The sequence below is a fragment of the Gopherus evgoodei genome, chromosome 2 (genome assembly GCF_007399415.2).
Source record: "Gopherus evgoodei ecotype Sinaloan lineage chromosome 2, rGopEvg1_v1.p, whole genome shotgun sequence".
Lineage (NCBI taxonomy): Eukaryota > Metazoa > Chordata > Testudines > Testudinidae > Gopherus > Gopherus evgoodei.
This window is the reverse complement of record NC_044323.1, coordinates 2,816,094-2,831,990: the sequence shown is the minus strand read 5'-3', so window position 1 is coordinate 2,831,990 and position 15,897 is coordinate 2,816,094. Positions and strand designations below refer to the sequence as shown.

Sequence of the window (15,897 nt, the reverse complement as noted above, 5' to 3'; positions counted from 1 at the left end):
CTAGATATTAACATTTTTGGTATAATTCAGTCTGGTGTCACTGGCAGCCTGGCCAGCGAGTGGCTGAAGGACTAGCCAGAACACCATAAATGATGTGTGATGATTGGCTCTGTCTCTCTGTAAGTGCTGATGGATCTATCGATCAAGGTATAATTCAATATTTTTTGTGAATTTGGGTCTTTCTTCCAACTAAAATGAAGTTTTGGGGCATTTTGGAAGTATTTGAAATTTTTCAAAGTATTTAATTTTATTGAGGAAATCCCACTCCTTCCCTCCTCTTGTTTCCAGTGTGGGAAAAGTGAAAGAAAATTCCCACATGTACACATGAAACGAAACAAAATGGTCTTTACAAGAAATGAAATATTGAAATGTTTGTATCCAAAGTTTTGTTCATATCAAAAGTTTTCATCCCCCCAAAAATTTTGTTTTGCAATTTTTAGTCAAACCCAAAAACATTTTGACCAAATTGAATATTTTTCACAAGTATCTTTGCTTTGGTCAGAAGGATATTTTCTGGCAAAAAGTAGGTTGACCAGTTCTAGTGATAACACCTGTCCCTTCCCTGCATAACGTAGGACATTGTTCAAATTGAATTGAAAGCACTAGCCTGTAAACCAGCCTCCCATATTGCCCTCAATTCCATGGCCTATTTCCTAACATATTTTTTACCAAATAAACAGAATTTGTCACAACATAAGAGAGCGATCCCACAAACCCTTATGTGAATAGGTTGGTTTCCTGCAACAGAACTACCTGCGTGAGTAGAGACCACAGGATCATTGGCTTTAGACCAGTGGGTCTCAAACTAGAGCTGCCACTTGTTCAGGGAAAGGCCCTGGCAGGTCTGGCCAGTTAGTTTACCTGCCACAACCACAGGTTCGGCCGATCGCAGCTCCCACTGACCGCGGTTCGCCTCTCCAGGCCAAGGCATCCAATTTCTTTGCTGGTCTCTAGTTAGCAGGGGTGGCTCTAGGTATTTTCCTGCCCCAAGCACAGGAGGTAGGCTGCCTTTGGCGGCTTGCCTGCGGGAGGTCCCTGGTCCCACAGATTCGGCGGCACACCTGTGGGAGGACCGCTGAAGCTTCGGGACCAGGGGACCCTTCACAGGCATCCCTCCGAAGGCAGCCTGCCTGCCGCCCTCGCGGCGACCGACAGAGCACCCCCGGTGGCTTGCCGCCTCAGGGCTGGTCCAGACTGGCGGGGGGGGGGGAATCGATCTTAGATACGCAACTTCAGCTACGTGAATAACGTAGCTGAAGTCGAATATCTAAGATCGGATTACTCACCCGTCCACACCGCGCGGGATCGATGTTCGCGGCTCTCCCTGTCGATTCTGGAACTCCGTTGCGGTTGATGGAGTTCCGGAATCGATATAAGCGCGCTCGGGGATTGATATATCGCGTCTAGATTGGAAGCGATATATCGATCCCCGAGCAATCGATTTTAACCCGCCGATACGGCGGGTAGTCTGGACGTACCCTCAGGCACATGCTTGGCGTGCTGGTGCCTGGAGCTGCCCCTGCTAGTCAGGTTATTCAGCAATAACCAGTTATTCACTCTCTTTATTTTTGTCTTAGGCTTGGTCTACACTTAAAAATTAGATTATGTCACGCAGAGCTGGGAACAATTCCTTCCCCTGAGTGGTGTAGCTAGGTCAGACTCATCTCCGGTGCAGATGTGACTAGGTCAAGGGAAGAATCCTTCCATCAACATAGCTGTCATCTCTCAGCGAGATAGTTTAACTACATAGACAGAAAAACTCTCTTCCATCAATGTAGGAAGCATCCATACTACAGCCCTACAATGGCACCACTCAGCAGCTGTCGAGTAGACAGGCCCTTAGACAGCTATTCATATATGTCAGTGAACGTGATTAGAATAGTGACTGTTAGCAAGTACAAGCCGGTCACCCCTGGTCCTCTGTCTTGCCATGTTCTTAGTAATGGAGGCAGCTCAAGCTATGAGAGGCTGTCCGTGTTCTGGTTGCAGTAGTGGGGTGGGGGAGTGGGGTTTGTCTCCTCTCTTGGTATTTTTGCTCCCCTTATCGCACAGAGAGCTACACGGCGAGGTTTCGAAGCCCCTCTCTTTGCAGGCACTGGCTCATTGGCTGACAACACGTTCCCGTGGGAGAAGCAGAAAGCCACAGCTTTGAGGAAGAGCTGTGCACAGACTGAATGAGCCAATCATTCCCCTTTGCACGAAGCTGCTGAAGAGGCAGTGTATATAAAGCACCCAGGCACTGCCCACCTACCTTACCTTGAAACAAAGAGGACCAAGGATGGCAAGCTGCTGGGCGGTCCTGCTGCTGCTGGTCACCGTGGCTGCCGCGGTCCCCGTGAAGACCCCTCAGCCCTACGAGAAGGCCATTGCCCGGGCCATCGCCTTCTACAACCAAGGACCAACGGTGAAATATGCCTTCCGCCTCCTTACAGCCACACCTCCGCCTGAAGTGGTGAGTACTGAAGGGTTCCCTTCATTAGCTGCTGTTTGAAACCCAGGCACATACTCGGGGATACGTGATTCTCCCTGAACCTGGGCCCCAGTCACCTCTCGCCTAGGTCACTCAGTGCCTGCTCCATAGCCCATGAAATAGACTCCAGCGGGGTTGGATCAGACCCGCTGACCTTTCACTGTTCTAACACTGAGAGGCAGGGTGGGTCGGTGGCTGAAGCAGAGAATTGGAACTGGGGGCACCTGGATTCTAAACCTGGCTCTGCCACTGACCTGCAGTGTGACCTTGGGCCTGTCCCATCCTTCAGCTGCCTGATGTAGTTAGATGATAAACTCCTTGGGGCTGAAATCTCTCTCTGTTTCTCACTACGTGCGCACACAGGGATTAGCTCAATGGCCCTCCGCCTTAGAGGAGGCTGTTAGATGCTAACAACAGTGACGATCCTCTCAACTTCGAGGCTTCACACTCCTCCAAATGTACAACTCAGCAGCAACCTCCTAAGGGCAACCGGTCCCACTCCACTAAGCAGCCTGTCCTCAATAAGAGTATCCAGCTCTTATCAGTAGCTCTCAAAGGAGGCCAGTAACATCGTCCCCATTTTACAAATGGGGAAACTGAGGCACAGAGAGGGGACATGACTTGCCCAGTGGGCCAGTGGCACAGCCAGGAATAAATCCCAGTTTATTAGGCATTAACAAAGCTGGGATTGCTTCCTATCCCCAAAACAAAAGACACTGAAATAAAAATGCATTTCAGAAGGGTTAACCATGGCCGGTCGTGGTGGTGGGGATGCTGGTGGAACAGGATTATCCTGACACACTCATGGAGACACTGTACATACAGCATTATTGAAATATTCACAGCTGGCTGAATGGTGCAGTGCTGTCCTACCAAATTCTCAGAGCTACATCTAAAGTAAATGCAACATTCACTACATGCTAATGAATACCGTCGGATTGCTTCAATATGCATTTACCACAGTGTTTCTCAAACTGGGGTCACTGCTTGTGTAGGGAAAGCCCCTGGCAGTTCCGGCCAATCGTGGCTCCCACTGGCCGCAGTTGGCAGGTCAATGGGAGCTGCTGAAAGCGGCGCAGCCCGAGAGACTTACTGGCCACCGCTTCCAGCAGCCACCATTGGCCTGCAGCGGCAAACCGCGGCCAGTGAGAGCCGTGATCAGTCAGATGTGTGGACGCGGCGGGTAAATAAACCAGCCCAGCCCGACAGGGGCTTTCCCTACACAAGCAGCGACCCCAGTTTGAGAAACACTGATTTACCACATCACATCTCAGCTAAGGATTAGACACTGACATAGGGAATAGGAACAACATGAGTTATATAAATTGAGGTAAAATTGTATAAAGAGTACAACCACTACCTGCTGGAAGTTATGGACCCCTTCCCCTATGGGAGGTTATTCTGTAATTGTCCAGTAGGGGACTTTGATACCTTCCTCCAAAGTGTCTGGTACTGACCAATGTTGGAGACAGGAGACCAGAGTAGCTGGCTAACTGGTCTGATCCACCATGAAATTCTCACAAGTGAGCTCACAGTAGACCATTGACACAAGGCTATCCCCTGCCTGCACCCGCCACCTCATTCCTTGCTTCATGCCAAGGCTTTCAGTGGGACTGCTCGTTTAAGGGTACCAAGGTCTGGTCCCAAAGACTCAGGCTGCATTGGTACATGTCATCAGCTGCTAAACAAATGCAGTGGTTGAGCCCGGCGTGAAGCTACTCGCCAGGAGAAGGGTATCTCATTCCTTTACTGGTTCTCTCTTAGGCCCAGGGCACCATCTCCAATACTCTTCAGCTGAACTTCACCATCATGGAGACCACGTGCCCGGCGTCAGACAAAACCCCTGTGGAGCAATGCGCCTTCAAAGAGAATGGGGTAAGGAACAGCTCTGGGGGTGGAGATAGTGCCATGTTCTCTTGTTTGGCACACCTCTGCCAGGATGAGCAACAAGCTCTCCTGAGTCCCTGGGGCTACAGTGGACACCTGGCAGGCTTTTACTGCCTTTGGCTTTGCACTGTGATGCTATGAACTATAATGATCCAATGTGTCGTCACAGAACCTGCTGAGCCAGATTCACTGCTGTAAATGAAGCTGCAGGTTTCTTTTGCTTGTTCCACCAATGAACTTAGCCCTGTGTCCAGGGGGGCTGGAACAATTTGTATTGTGGGGGTGCTGACAGTCATTGAACAAAAGTGTGTAACCCCTGCATATAAAGGAAACCACTTTGAACTGGGGGAACAGCAACCCCCACACCTCGGCACCCCTAGTTCCAGCACCTCTGCCAGTGTCATAATCACAACTCAGAAAGATCTGTTCTCAGCTTCACTCAGGTCTGTTAACCCACCAGTCCTCGCAGGGGGACAAATTACACTGAAGATCAGGAAAAAATGTGTGGCACAGTGTTTAGGGCTGTGACCCAAGACAAGAGATGGAAGTGCTGGTACTAGGGATTCTGAAAACGGGGCAGAACAGAGGGCTAGAAAAATTCCTGTGGAGAACAAATGACGGGGAAAAGGAGCGAGTGACGTACTGGTTCTCTGCCACCTCTGCCCTCTGGGATATATGTGTGTCTGTTTCAGCTGAAGGGAAGGATGCAGGCTTCCAAAATTCAGCAAACAATTTCACAGCCAGAATTTCAAAAACGGCCTCTTGCTTTGGGGCACTCAGCTTCAGGCACGTAGATGCCTGAAGTTAGGGACCTGCCATTCATTGTTAGGCCTCTAACTAAGCTTTTGACTTTCAGAGGTGGCGAGCGCCCACTTGAAGCCCCAGTCAAAGTCAATGTGAGCTCAGCACCTCTGGGGGAAAAAGCACACCACCATAGACCCACCGTTCCTAACTTCCCTGAATGTCTTCAACAGCCCCCAGACTGAGTGAATATCAGAACAAAGGGAAGGATCCAGGGAAGATCAAATAGAAACATATTAAAGACGTCAGTAAGTGATGCCAGCTGCTGACCGGATTTCACCTCAAATTGCAGCGGCTGCACGATCTAGTGGACAATGCAGTGACATAGAGTGACCAGATAGAAAGTGTGAAAAACTGGGACAGAGGGTGGGAGGTAATAGGCACCAACATAAGAAAAAACTCCAAATTACCAGGACTGTCCCTATAAAATTGGGACATCTGGTCACCCTAAAGTGACAAGACACAGATTCAGCAATTTAGCACTACAGGAAGGGTGAGGTCTGATCCATACCTGCCCGAACACCTGCTTCCAGATGTGAGTGGTGGCGGGGGGCGGGGGTCCATCAAGAGAGAAGAGGAGACTGTTTTTTTCTGCTAAAAGGATCTGTTTTGAGTTACTGCACCATGTGCCACAAGCCGAAAGAAGCACCCCCCTACTTCTTTCTGCTTTTCGCACAAGAAACAGTAAAAGAGATGAGCAGAAAAAAGACCCTCCTCTCCTCCCATGGAAACCTCCTGCATCTAGGAGCAGGCATCCAGGAATGCGTAGATCTGACCTCAGCCCACCTGCGGAATTCACCTGAGCTGCTGCAATGCTTCGGGGGACAGCAGTGACGGGCAGGGTTCTCCTGTCGCTGTTGATAATCCACCATCCCAGGTAGGTGGAGGGAAGAATTTTTCCCTCGACCTAGTGCTGTCTGCACGGAGGGCTAGGTGGGCACAGATACATCTCTCAGGGGTGCAGCGTTACCCTGAGAGACGTAGCTACGCCGCTGTAAATTTGCAGTGTAGACCTCAGTCTACCTAGATCAAAGTGAGCTGGGCTGTCCCTACGTGAGCTGGAGCCACACCTCCCCAAGTGCCGTTTAGACAGACTAGAAGCTATTGTCCCCTCCTCTCCCTCCCTTGCAGCTGGTCAGAGACTGCTCAGGACACTTCTCCACCCAGGAAACATGCTCTGTCTTCGCGATCACCTGTGACGTCGCCCCTCCGCAGGTGAGCTGTCCAACCCGATTACTCGGGGGGCGAGGGAGGGGAGAATTTATACCCTGAACAAGAGGGGCTGGGGCAGCATCTCCCCAGGGTGAAAATGCCACTGGGGCTCTCCTTCTGCTTTGGGAGCATTCACCTGCAAACCCACCTCTGCCAAAGAGAGAGAGGAGTCAAATCCTTCCCCTATGTGGGACCTAGACACCCCAGGGAAGGCGAATGTCCGAGATGGCTCTTTGTCACTGCACGGCCGGGTCTAACAAAACGAATGTCTGAGTTTTGGCAGAAGACGCCCGTAACCTCATGCTACAGACACTAGGCCCCAGGTTGGCTTCCCGGTCTCTCCTACAAAAGGATCTGCCTTGGCTGGGATGGGTCAACCCTCAGTTGAAGTCGTAGGGCCTCATCCAGACATCAAGTGAAACCCATGACAGTCTTTCCATTGAATTCAATGAGCTTTGTTTCAGACCCGGAGAGACAGAAGTACGTGATTTGGATCCCCATATGAAAGGATTTCCCCAGAACATCAACCCTCCAGCTGGGAATCCCAGTTCCTCCCCGGCACAGACCCCATTAGTGTGGTGTCATCCAGCAGCCAAGAGAACTGTCCTCCTGAAAGTGAGCCCTTCCCACACTGCCCAGGAAGAGCCCAGCTGCTATGGCAGACGCTTGTCCCGGGACGTAGAATTCCAGCCATCCCTTCCTGGCCATTCCCAGCTCCTCTTGGTCTAGCTCCAGTCTCAGACTCCGCTCCCCAGAAGGGGCTGCACAAAGCGTGTTAGAATAGGACTGTCCCCTGGTCCCCCAAACCAGCCCTCAGATATTTGACAAGGTGCAGATGATGAAGTTGAACATAAAAACCATTAGAAGCCAGGTGAGTCTCCATGGAGACGCTAACACACTTCTTTCCCCCTCCATAAAGCCCGTTCGCGTCACCAGGTGGTGGCCCCTTGTGAGGATAGGCGCAAAAATCCTCGGTCACGGCATTGACTACTACCGCAGAAGGGGTTAATCCAGAGATCGAGGAGGTTAACGCAAGCTTGGCAGACCTGCCCGTGCCCCACACTGGAAGCTTACCAGGAATCACGCCGCAAGTCGGAACCGCCCCAGGGATCGCACTTTTCCTCATGGCCTAGCTTCCCCCTTAGTCCAATTGCATCTGCCAGGGCTTCTCTGTACAATAAATGGCTGTTCACAGAGCCGTATGGTTGTGCATGTTTCCTGTGCACCCGCGCACGTCCCCTCACCCCTCACCTTCCCATGCTGCCCCCACCTGTGCTTGCAGTCAGTGAAAAGCCCCCGTTAGGCACCCAGCTGCTCCTCTCCCCCGGCCCATTGCCAGGGAGGGCCAGAAGCCCAATGCCTGGAATGGCTTTAGCATCTGGACTTCAAGTCTAGCAGGGAGCTGAGTCAACGCGCGAAGCCCAGCACACGGGCAGAGCCAATGTAAGAGGCCCGTACCCCGGACTCACCCAGCTTAGTGACATGGATTGTGGGCGCCTCTGGCTTCCATCACTGCAGCCCCAATGGGGCAACCAGCCAGTCCAGGGCCCACAAAGTTATGGGGGCCCAACCAGGGTATGATTTCAAATGCAGGAGTCCCAGGCTGGAGGTCTCTGGGGATTGCACCCCTGATAGGTACGGATAGATAGGACTCAGGCATCTGGAAGCCTGTATACCCACTGCCTGAAGGTGTAGCCAGAACATAGATAGATAGAACCCAAGCGTCTGGTGATCTGCTGTGGGTGGGGGAGGACTTTCTGTGCTGGTGCTGCAGTGGGCTGCTGGCCATGGAGGGCTCCTGGATCTAGCCCACGTGTTCCTGCCACTACCAGACCCCCAGAAGTTGAGCCACAATGCTCTGCAATGGAGAGGGGCCCCAGAGGAGAGCAGGATCCGCCAGCCCTGCAGGGCAAAGGGAGTGGCTAGAATGGGGGGTGGCTCTGTTTGGAGTGGCTCCAGGCTTGAGCAGCCAGCAAGGACACACGGGGGAGGCACGGTGGCATTGCAGCGCTGTGGACACACGGGGGGCACAGCAGGCAGAGCCAAGGGACATGGGGGCCCCTAGAGATGAAACACAAGGTAAAAGCATTGGCTCCTTTGTATGGGGTGGGGGTGGAATAGGGGAGGGGGAACTAGATCGGAGCCAGAGGGGGACAGGGAGAGCAGCGGGAGCAGAACTGAGGGGCTGGAGTTGCTCAGGCTGGGGAAGGGGACGAGTGGAGCTCAGGGCATCTGGATCGGAGCTGGGGCCAATGCGGAATTGGAGTAGCTGAAGGTGTTTGAGGGGACGAGCTGGGGGAGGGCTTGTGGGGGCTTGAACCAAGGCTGGGGGGTGGATCAGGGAAGATGGGATCAGGGCTGAACAGATGGAGGCTGGAGAGGGGTTGAGGAAGAGCTGGGGCAGGGATTGGAGCTGTGGGGTAGCGAACCAGGAGCTGGGGGGCTGAAGGATGGTTATTAGTTACTTGTACCGCCTTTGCACCCAGAGGCCTCCGGTGATATCAGGGCCCCAAGGTGCTAAGTGCTGTACAAACCCAATGTGAGCAACTGGCCCTGCTCAGAAGAACTGACAGGCTGAATGGCTGAGACAGACAAAGGGTGGGGGAAAGGAGGGGTCATTAGCCCCAGTTTACAGAGTGGGAGCTGAGGCCCCAGGCCAGACAGGGAATCTGGGACCTAGACCTCCTGATTCCCAGCTGTGTGCCTTAGCCCCAAGACCAGCCTTCCTTTCCTAAAGGCTGGAGGAGCTAAGGGTCTGCAAACTGACTCCTAATTGGGGTGGTGGTACAGGGGGAGTCTCCCTCCTTTTGGCATGTTACTACTGGCATTCCAGAGGCAGCCTTTGAGGTTGAGTCTGTGACTGGCCCTCCATCACTGACCTGTCATTGCCCCAGGCCTCAGACTGGCCCCTCTCTCGCCCCAGTCTCAGCTGCCGTCAGGCCGAATGACTCTCCCCGCCTGCCTGGGGTCATACGGCTGTGAAGCCAGCAGTCAAAGGGTCTGGTTCGCGCTGGGCTTCGCGCGTTGACTCAGCTCCCTGCTAGACTTGAAGTCCAGATGCTAAAGCCATTCCAGGCATTGGGCTTCTGGCCCTCCCTGGCAATGGGCCAGGGGAGAGGAGCAGCTGGGTGCCTAACGGGGGCTTTTCACTGACTGCAAGCACAGATGGGGGCAGCATGGGAAGGTGAGGGGTGAGGGGACGTGCGCGGGTGCGCAGGAAACATGCACAACCATACGGCTCTGTGAACAGCCATTTATTGTACAGAGAAGCCCTGGCAGATGCAATTGGACTAAGGGGGTAGTTAGGCCGTGAGAAAAAGTGCCATCCCTGGGGCGGTTCCGACTTGCGGCGTGATTCCTGGTAAGCTTCCAGTGTGGGGCACGGGCAGGTCTTCCAAACATGCGTTAACCTCCTCGATCTCTGGATTAACCCCTTTTGCGGTAGTAGTCAATGCCGTGACCAAGGATTTTTGCGCCTATCCTCACAAGGGGCCACCATCTGGTGACACGAACGGGCTGTATGGAGGTGGAAAGAAGTGTGTTAGTGTCTCCATGGAGACTCACCAGGCTTCTAATGGTGTTTATGTTCAACTTCATCATCTGCACCTTGTCAAATATCTGAGGGCTGGTTTGGGAGGCCGAGGAAGAGGCCTATTCTAACACCCTTTGTGTAGCCCCTCTGGGGAGCAGATTCTGAGACTGGAGCTAGACCAAGAGGAGCTGGGAATGGCCAGGAAGGGATGGCTGGAATTCTACGTCCCGGGACAAGCGTCTGCCATAGCAGCTGGGGCTCTTCCTGGGCACATGTGGGAAGGGCTCACTTTCAGGAGGACAGCTCTCCTGGCTGCTGCATGACACCACACTAATGGGGTCTATGCTGAGGAGGAACTGGGATTCCCAGCTGGAAGGTTGATGTTCTGGGGAAACCCTTCCATATGGGGATCCAAATCACGTACTATTGTCTCTCCGGGTCTGAAACAAAGCTCATTGAATTCAATGGAAAGACTGTCATGGGTTTCACTTGATGTCTGGATAAGGCCCTTCGACTTCGACTGAGGATTGGCCCATCCCAGCCAAGGCAGATCCTTTCGTGGGAGAGACCGGGAAGCCAACCTGGGGCCTAATGTCTGTAGCATGAGGTTAAGGGAGTCTTCTGCTGAAACCCAGACACTCATTTTGTTAGACCCGGCCGTGCAGTGACAAAGAGCCATCTCGGACATCCGACTTCCCTGGGGTGTCTTGGTCCCACGAAGGGGGAGGATTTGACTCCTCTCTCAGTTTGGCAGAGGTGGGTTTGCAGGTGAACGCACCCAAAGCAGAAGGAGATGCCCCAGTGGCATTTTCACCCTGGGGAGATGCTGTCCCAGCCCCTCTTGTTCAGGGTATAAATTCTCCCCTCCCTCGCCCCCTGAGTAATTGGGATGGACAGCTCACCTGCGGAGGGGCGACGTCACAGGTGATCGCGAAGACAGAGCATGTTTCCTGGGTGGAGAAGTGTCCTGAGCAGTCTCTGACCAGCTGCAAGGGAGGGAGAGGAGGGGACAATAGCTTCTAGTCTGTCTAAACGGCACTTGGGGAGGTGTGGCTCCAGCTCACGTAAGGACAGCCCAGCTCACTTTGATCTAGGTAGACTGAGGGCTGGTCTACACTACAAATTTACAGCGGCATAGCTACATCTCTCAAGGTAACGCCGCACTCCTGAGAGATGTATCTGCGCCCACCTAGCCCTCTGTGCAGACAGCACTAGGTCGAGGGAAGAATTCTTCCCTCCACCTACCTGGGACGGGGGATTATCGACAGCGACAGGAGAACCCGGCCCATCACTGCTGTCCCCTGAAGCATTGCAGCAGCTCAGGTGACTTCTGCAGGTGGGTTGAGGTCAGATCTACGCATTCCTGGATGCCTGCTCCTAGATGCAGGGGGTTTCCATGGGAGGAGAGGAGGGTCTTTTTTCTGCTCATCTCTTTTACCGTTTCTTGTGCAAAAAGCAGAAAGAAGTAGGGGGGTGCTTCTTTCGGCTTGTGGCACATGGTGCAGTAACTCAAAACAGATCCTTTTAGCAGAAAAAAACAGTCTCCTCTTCTCTCTTGATGGACCCCCGCCCCCCCCCCACCGCTCACATCTGGAAGCAGGTGTTCGGGCAGGTATGGATCAGACCTCACCCTTCCTGTAGTGCTAAATCGCTGAATCTGTGTCTTGTCACTTTAGGGTGACCAGATGTCCCAATTTTATAGGGACTATCCTGATAATTTGGGGCTTTTTCTTATGTTGGTGCCTATTACCTCCCACTCTCTGTCCCAGTTTTTCACATTTTTTATCTGGTCACCCTATGTCACTGCCTTGTCCACTAGATCGTGCAGCCGCTGCAATTTGAGGTGAAATCCAGTCAGCAGCTGGCATCACTTACTGACTTCTTTAATATGTTTCTATTTGATCTTCCCTGGATCCTTCCCTTCTGATATTCACTCAGTCTGGGGGCTGTTGAAGACATTCAGGGAAGTTAGGAACGGTGGGTCTATGGTGGTATGCTTTTTCCCCCAGAGGTGCTGAGCTCACATTGACTTTGACTGGGGCTTCAAGTGGGCGCTCGCCACCTCTGAAAGTCAAAAGCTTAGTTAGAGGCCTAACGATGAATGGCAGGTCCCTAACTTCAGGCATCTACGTGCCTGAAGCTGAGTGCCCCAAAGCAAGAGGCCGTTTTTGAAATTCTGGCTGTGAAATTGTTTGCTGAATTTTGGAAGCCTGCATCCTTCCCTTCAGCTGAAACAGACACACATATATCCCAGACGGCAGAGGTGGCAGAGAACCAGTACGTCACTCGCTCCTTTTCCCCGTCATTTGTTCTCCGCAGGAATTTTTCTAACCCTCTGTTCTGCCCCGTTTTCAGAATCCCTAGTACCAGCACTTCCATCTCTTGTCTTGGGTCACAGCCCTAAACACTGTGCCACACATTTTTTCCTGATCTTCAGTGTAATTTGTCCCCCTGCTAGGGCTGGTGGGTTAACAGACCTGAGTGAAGCTGAGAACAGATTTTTCTGAGTTGTGATTATGACACTGGCAGAGGTGCTGGAACTAGGAGTGCCGAGGTGTAGGGGTTGCTGTTCCCCCAGTTCAAAGTGGTTTCCATTATATTCAGGGATTACACAGTTTTGTTCAATGACTGTCAGCACCCCCACAATACAAACTGTTTCAGCCCCCCTGGACACAGGGCTAAGTTCATTGGTGGAACAAGCAAAAGAAACCTGCAGCTTCATTTACAGCAGTGAATCTGGCTCAGCAGGTTCTGTGACGACACATTGGATCATTACAGTTCATAGCATCACAGTGTAAAGCCAAAGGCAGTAAAAGCCTGCCAGGTGTCCACTGTAGCCCCAGGGACTCAGGAGAGCTTGTTGCTCATCCCGGCAGAGGTGTGCCAAACAAGAGAACATGGCACTATCTCCACCCCCAGAGCTGTTCCTTACCCCATTCTCTTTGAAGGCGCATTGCTCCACAGGGGTTTTGTCTGACGCCGGGCACGTGGTCTCCATGATGGTGAAGTTCAGCTGAAGAGTATTGGATATGGTGCCCTGGGCCTAAGAGAGAACCAGTAAAGGAATGAGATACCCCTCTCATGGCGAGTAGCTTCACGCCGGGCTCAACCACTGCATTTGTTTAGCAGCTGATGACATGTACCAATGTAGCCTGAGTCTTTGGGACCAGACCTTGGTACCCTTAAACGAGCAGTCCCACTGAAAGCCTTGGCATGAAGCAAGGAATGAGGTGGCGGGTGCAGGCAGGGGATAGCCTTGTGTCAGTGGTCTACTGTGAGCTCACTTGTGAAAATTTCATGGTGGATCAGACCAGTTAGCCAGCTACTCTGGTCTCCTGTCTCCAACATTGGTCAGTACCAGACACTTTGGAGGAAGGTATCAAAGTCCCCTACTGGACAATTACAGAATAACCTGCCATAGGGGAAGGGGGTCCATAACTTCCAGCAGGTAGTGGTTGTACTCTTTATACAATTTTACCTCAATTTATATAACTCATGTTGTTCCTATTCCCTATGTCAGTGTCTAATCCTTAGCTGAGATGTGATGTGGTAAATCAGTGTTTCTCAAACTGGGGTCGCTGCTTGTGTAGGGAAAGCCCCTGGCGGGCTGGGCTGGTTTGTTTACCTGCCCAGTCCGCACGTCCAGCTGATCACGGCTCCCACTGGCCGCGGTTCGCCGCTGCAGGCCAATGGCGGCTGCTGGAAGCGGTGGCCAGTAAGTCCCTCGGCCCGTGCCGCTTCCAGCAGCTCCCATTGACTTGCCAACTGCAGCCAGTGGGAGCCACGATTGTCCGGACCTGCCAGGGGCTTTCCCTACACAAGCAGCGTCCCCAGTTTGAGAAACACTGTGGTAAATGCATATTGAAGCAATCCGACGGTATTCATTAGCATGTAGTGAATGTTGCATTTACTTTAGATGTAGCTCTGAGAATTTGGTAGGACAGCACTGCACCATTCAGCCAGCTGTGAATATTTCAATAATGCTGTATGTACAGTGTCTCCATGAGTGTCTCAGGATAATCCTGTTCCACCAGCATCCCCACCACCACAACTGGCCATGGTTAACCGTTCTGAAATGCATTTTTATTTCAGTGTCTTTTGTTTTGGGGATAGGAAGCAATCCCAGCTTTGTTAATGCCTAATAAGCTGGAATTTATTCCTGGCTGTGCCACTGGCCCACTGGGCAAGTCATGTCCCCTCTCTGTGCCTCAGTTTCCCCATTTGTAAAATGGGGACGATGTTACTGGCCTCCTTTGAGAGCTACTGATGCAAAGCACTAGATAAGAGCTGGATACTCTTATTGAGGACAGGCTGCTTAGTGGAGTGGGACTGGTTGGCCTTAGGAGGTTGCTGCTGAGTTGTACATTTGGAGGAGTGCGAAGTCTCAAAGTTGAGAGGATCGTCACTATTGTTAGCATCTAACAGCCTTCTCTAAGGCGGAGGGCCATTGAGCTAATCCCTGTGTGCGCACGTAGTGAGAAACAGAGAGAGATTTCAGCCCCAAGGAGTTTATCATCTAACTACATCAGGCAGCTGAAGGATGGGACAGGCCCAAGGTCACCCTGCAGGTCAGTGGCAGAGCCAGGTTTAGAATCCAGGTGCCCCCAGTTCCAATCCTCTGCTTCAGCCACCGACCCACCCTGCCTCTCAGTGTTAGAACAGTGAAAGGTCAGGGGTCTGATCCCACCCCCACTGGAGTCTATTTCATGGGCTATGGAGCAGGCACTGAGTGACCTGGGTGAGAGGTGACGGGGGCCCAGGTTCAGGGAGAATCACGTATCCCCGAGTATGTGCCTGGGTTTCAAACAGCAGCTAACGAAGGGAACCCTTCAGTACTCACCACTTCAGGCGGAGGTGTGGCTGTAAGGAGGCGGAAGGCATATTTCACCGTTGGTCCTTGGTTGTAGAAGGCGATGGCCCGGGCAATGGCCTTCTCGTAGGGCTGAGGGGTCTTCACGGGGACCGCAGCAGCCACGGTGACCAGCAGCAGCAGGACCGCCCAGCAGCTTGCCATCCTTGGTCCTCTTTGTTTCAAGGTAAGGTAGGAGGGCAGTGCCCGGGTGCTTTATATACACTGCCTCTTCAGCAGCTTCGTGCAAAGGGGAATGATTGGCTCATTCAGTCTGTGCGCAGCTCTTCCTCAAAGCTGTGGCTTTCTGCTTCTCCCACGGGAACGTGTTGTCAGCCAATGAGCCAGTGCCTGCAAAGAGAGGGGCTTCGAAACCTCGCCGTGTAGCTCTCTGTGCGATAAGGGGAGCAAAAATACCAAGAGAGGAGACAAACCCCACTCCCCCACCCCACAGCTGCAACCAGAAAACGGACAGCCTCTCACAGCTTGAGCTGCCTCCATTACTAAGAACATGGCAAGACAGAGGACCAGGGGTGACCGGCTTGTACTTGCTAACAGTCACTATTCTAATCACGTTCACTGACATATATGAATAGCTGTCTAAGGGCCTGTCTACTCGACAGCTGCTGAGTGGTGCCATTGTAGGGCTGTAGTATGGATGCTTCCTACACTGATGGAAGAGAGTTTTTCTGTCTATGTAGTTAAACTATCTCGCTGAGAGGTGACAGCTATGTTGATGGAAGGATTCTTCCCTTGACCTAGTCACATCTGCACCGGAGATGAGTCTGACCTAGCTACATCACTCAGGGGAAGGAATTGTTCCCAGCTCTGCGTGACATAATCTAATTTTTAAGTGTAGACCAAGCCTAAGACAAAAATAAAGAGAGTGAATAACTGGTTATTGCTGAATAACCTGACTAGCAGGGGCGGCTCCAGGCACCAGCATGCCAAGCGCGTGCCTGGGGCGGCAAGCCACTGGCGTGCTCTGTCGGTCGCCGCGAGGGCGGCAGGCAGGCTGCCTTCAGCGGGATGCCTGCGGAGGGTCCGCTGGTCCCGAAGCTTCGCGGGACCTCCCGCAGGTATGCCACCGAATCCGCGGGACCGGGGACCTCCTGCAGGCAAGCCGCCGAAGGCAGCCTGCTTGCT

At 52.5% G+C, this 15,897-nt stretch overlaps 2 protein-coding genes across 2 annotated transcripts; one reads left to right on the top strand and one right to left on the bottom strand.

The window, feature by feature from the left end:
- Positions 1-2,278: 2,278 nt before the first annotated feature.
- LOC115644819 (cathelicidin-3-like) lies at positions 2,279-7,452 on the top strand. Its single transcript, XM_030549285.1, has 4 exons — positions 2,279-2,452; positions 4,235-4,345; positions 6,290-6,373; positions 7,290-7,452. The coding sequence occupies exons 1-4, from the start codon at positions 2,279-2,281 to the stop codon at positions 7,377-7,379; spliced, it is 459 nt and encodes a 152-aa protein (XP_030405145.1). The 3' UTR covers positions 7,380-7,452.
- Positions 7,453-9,713: 2,261 nt separating this feature from the next.
- Positions 9,714-14,916, bottom strand: LOC115644818 (cathelicidin-3-like). The gene is made up of 4 exons (XM_030549284.1): positions 14,743-14,916; positions 12,835-12,945; positions 10,805-10,888; positions 9,714-9,886 (listed from the first exon to the last, which is right to left on the bottom strand). Exons 1-4 carry the CDS (start codon positions 14,914-14,916, stop codon positions 9,797-9,799), a joined length of 459 nt encoding a protein of 152 aa, XP_030405144.1. The 3' UTR covers positions 9,714-9,796.
- Positions 14,917-15,897: the final 981 nt, after the last annotated feature.

Bases quoted from the DNA above. Each gene is read 5' to 3' on its own strand.
- LOC115644819 (XM_030549285.1), top strand. From the start codon at position 2,279: ATGGCAAGCTGCTGGGCGGTCCTGCTGCTGCTGGTCACCGTGGCTGCC. The intron at 4,346-6,289 runs GTAAGGAACAGC...CCTCCCTTGCAG, and splicing joins GCGCCTTCAAAGAGAATGGG to CTGGTCAGAGACTGCTCAGG. The intron at 6,374-7,289 runs GTGAGCTGTCCA...CCCTCCATAAAG, and splicing joins GTGACGTCGCCCCTCCGCAG to CCCGTTCGCGTCACCAGGTG.
- LOC115644818 (XM_030549284.1), bottom strand. From the start codon at position 14,916: ATGGCAAGCTGCTGGGCGGTCCTGCTGCTGCTGGTCACCGTGGCTGCT. The intron at 12,946-14,742 runs GTGAGTACTGAA...GTTCTCTCTTAG, and splicing joins CCACACCTCCGCCTGAAGTG to GCCCAGGGCACCATATCCAA. The intron at 10,889-12,834 runs GTAAGGAACAGC...CCTCCCTTGCAG, and splicing joins GCGCCTTCAAAGAGAATGGG to CTGGTCAGAGACTGCTCAGG.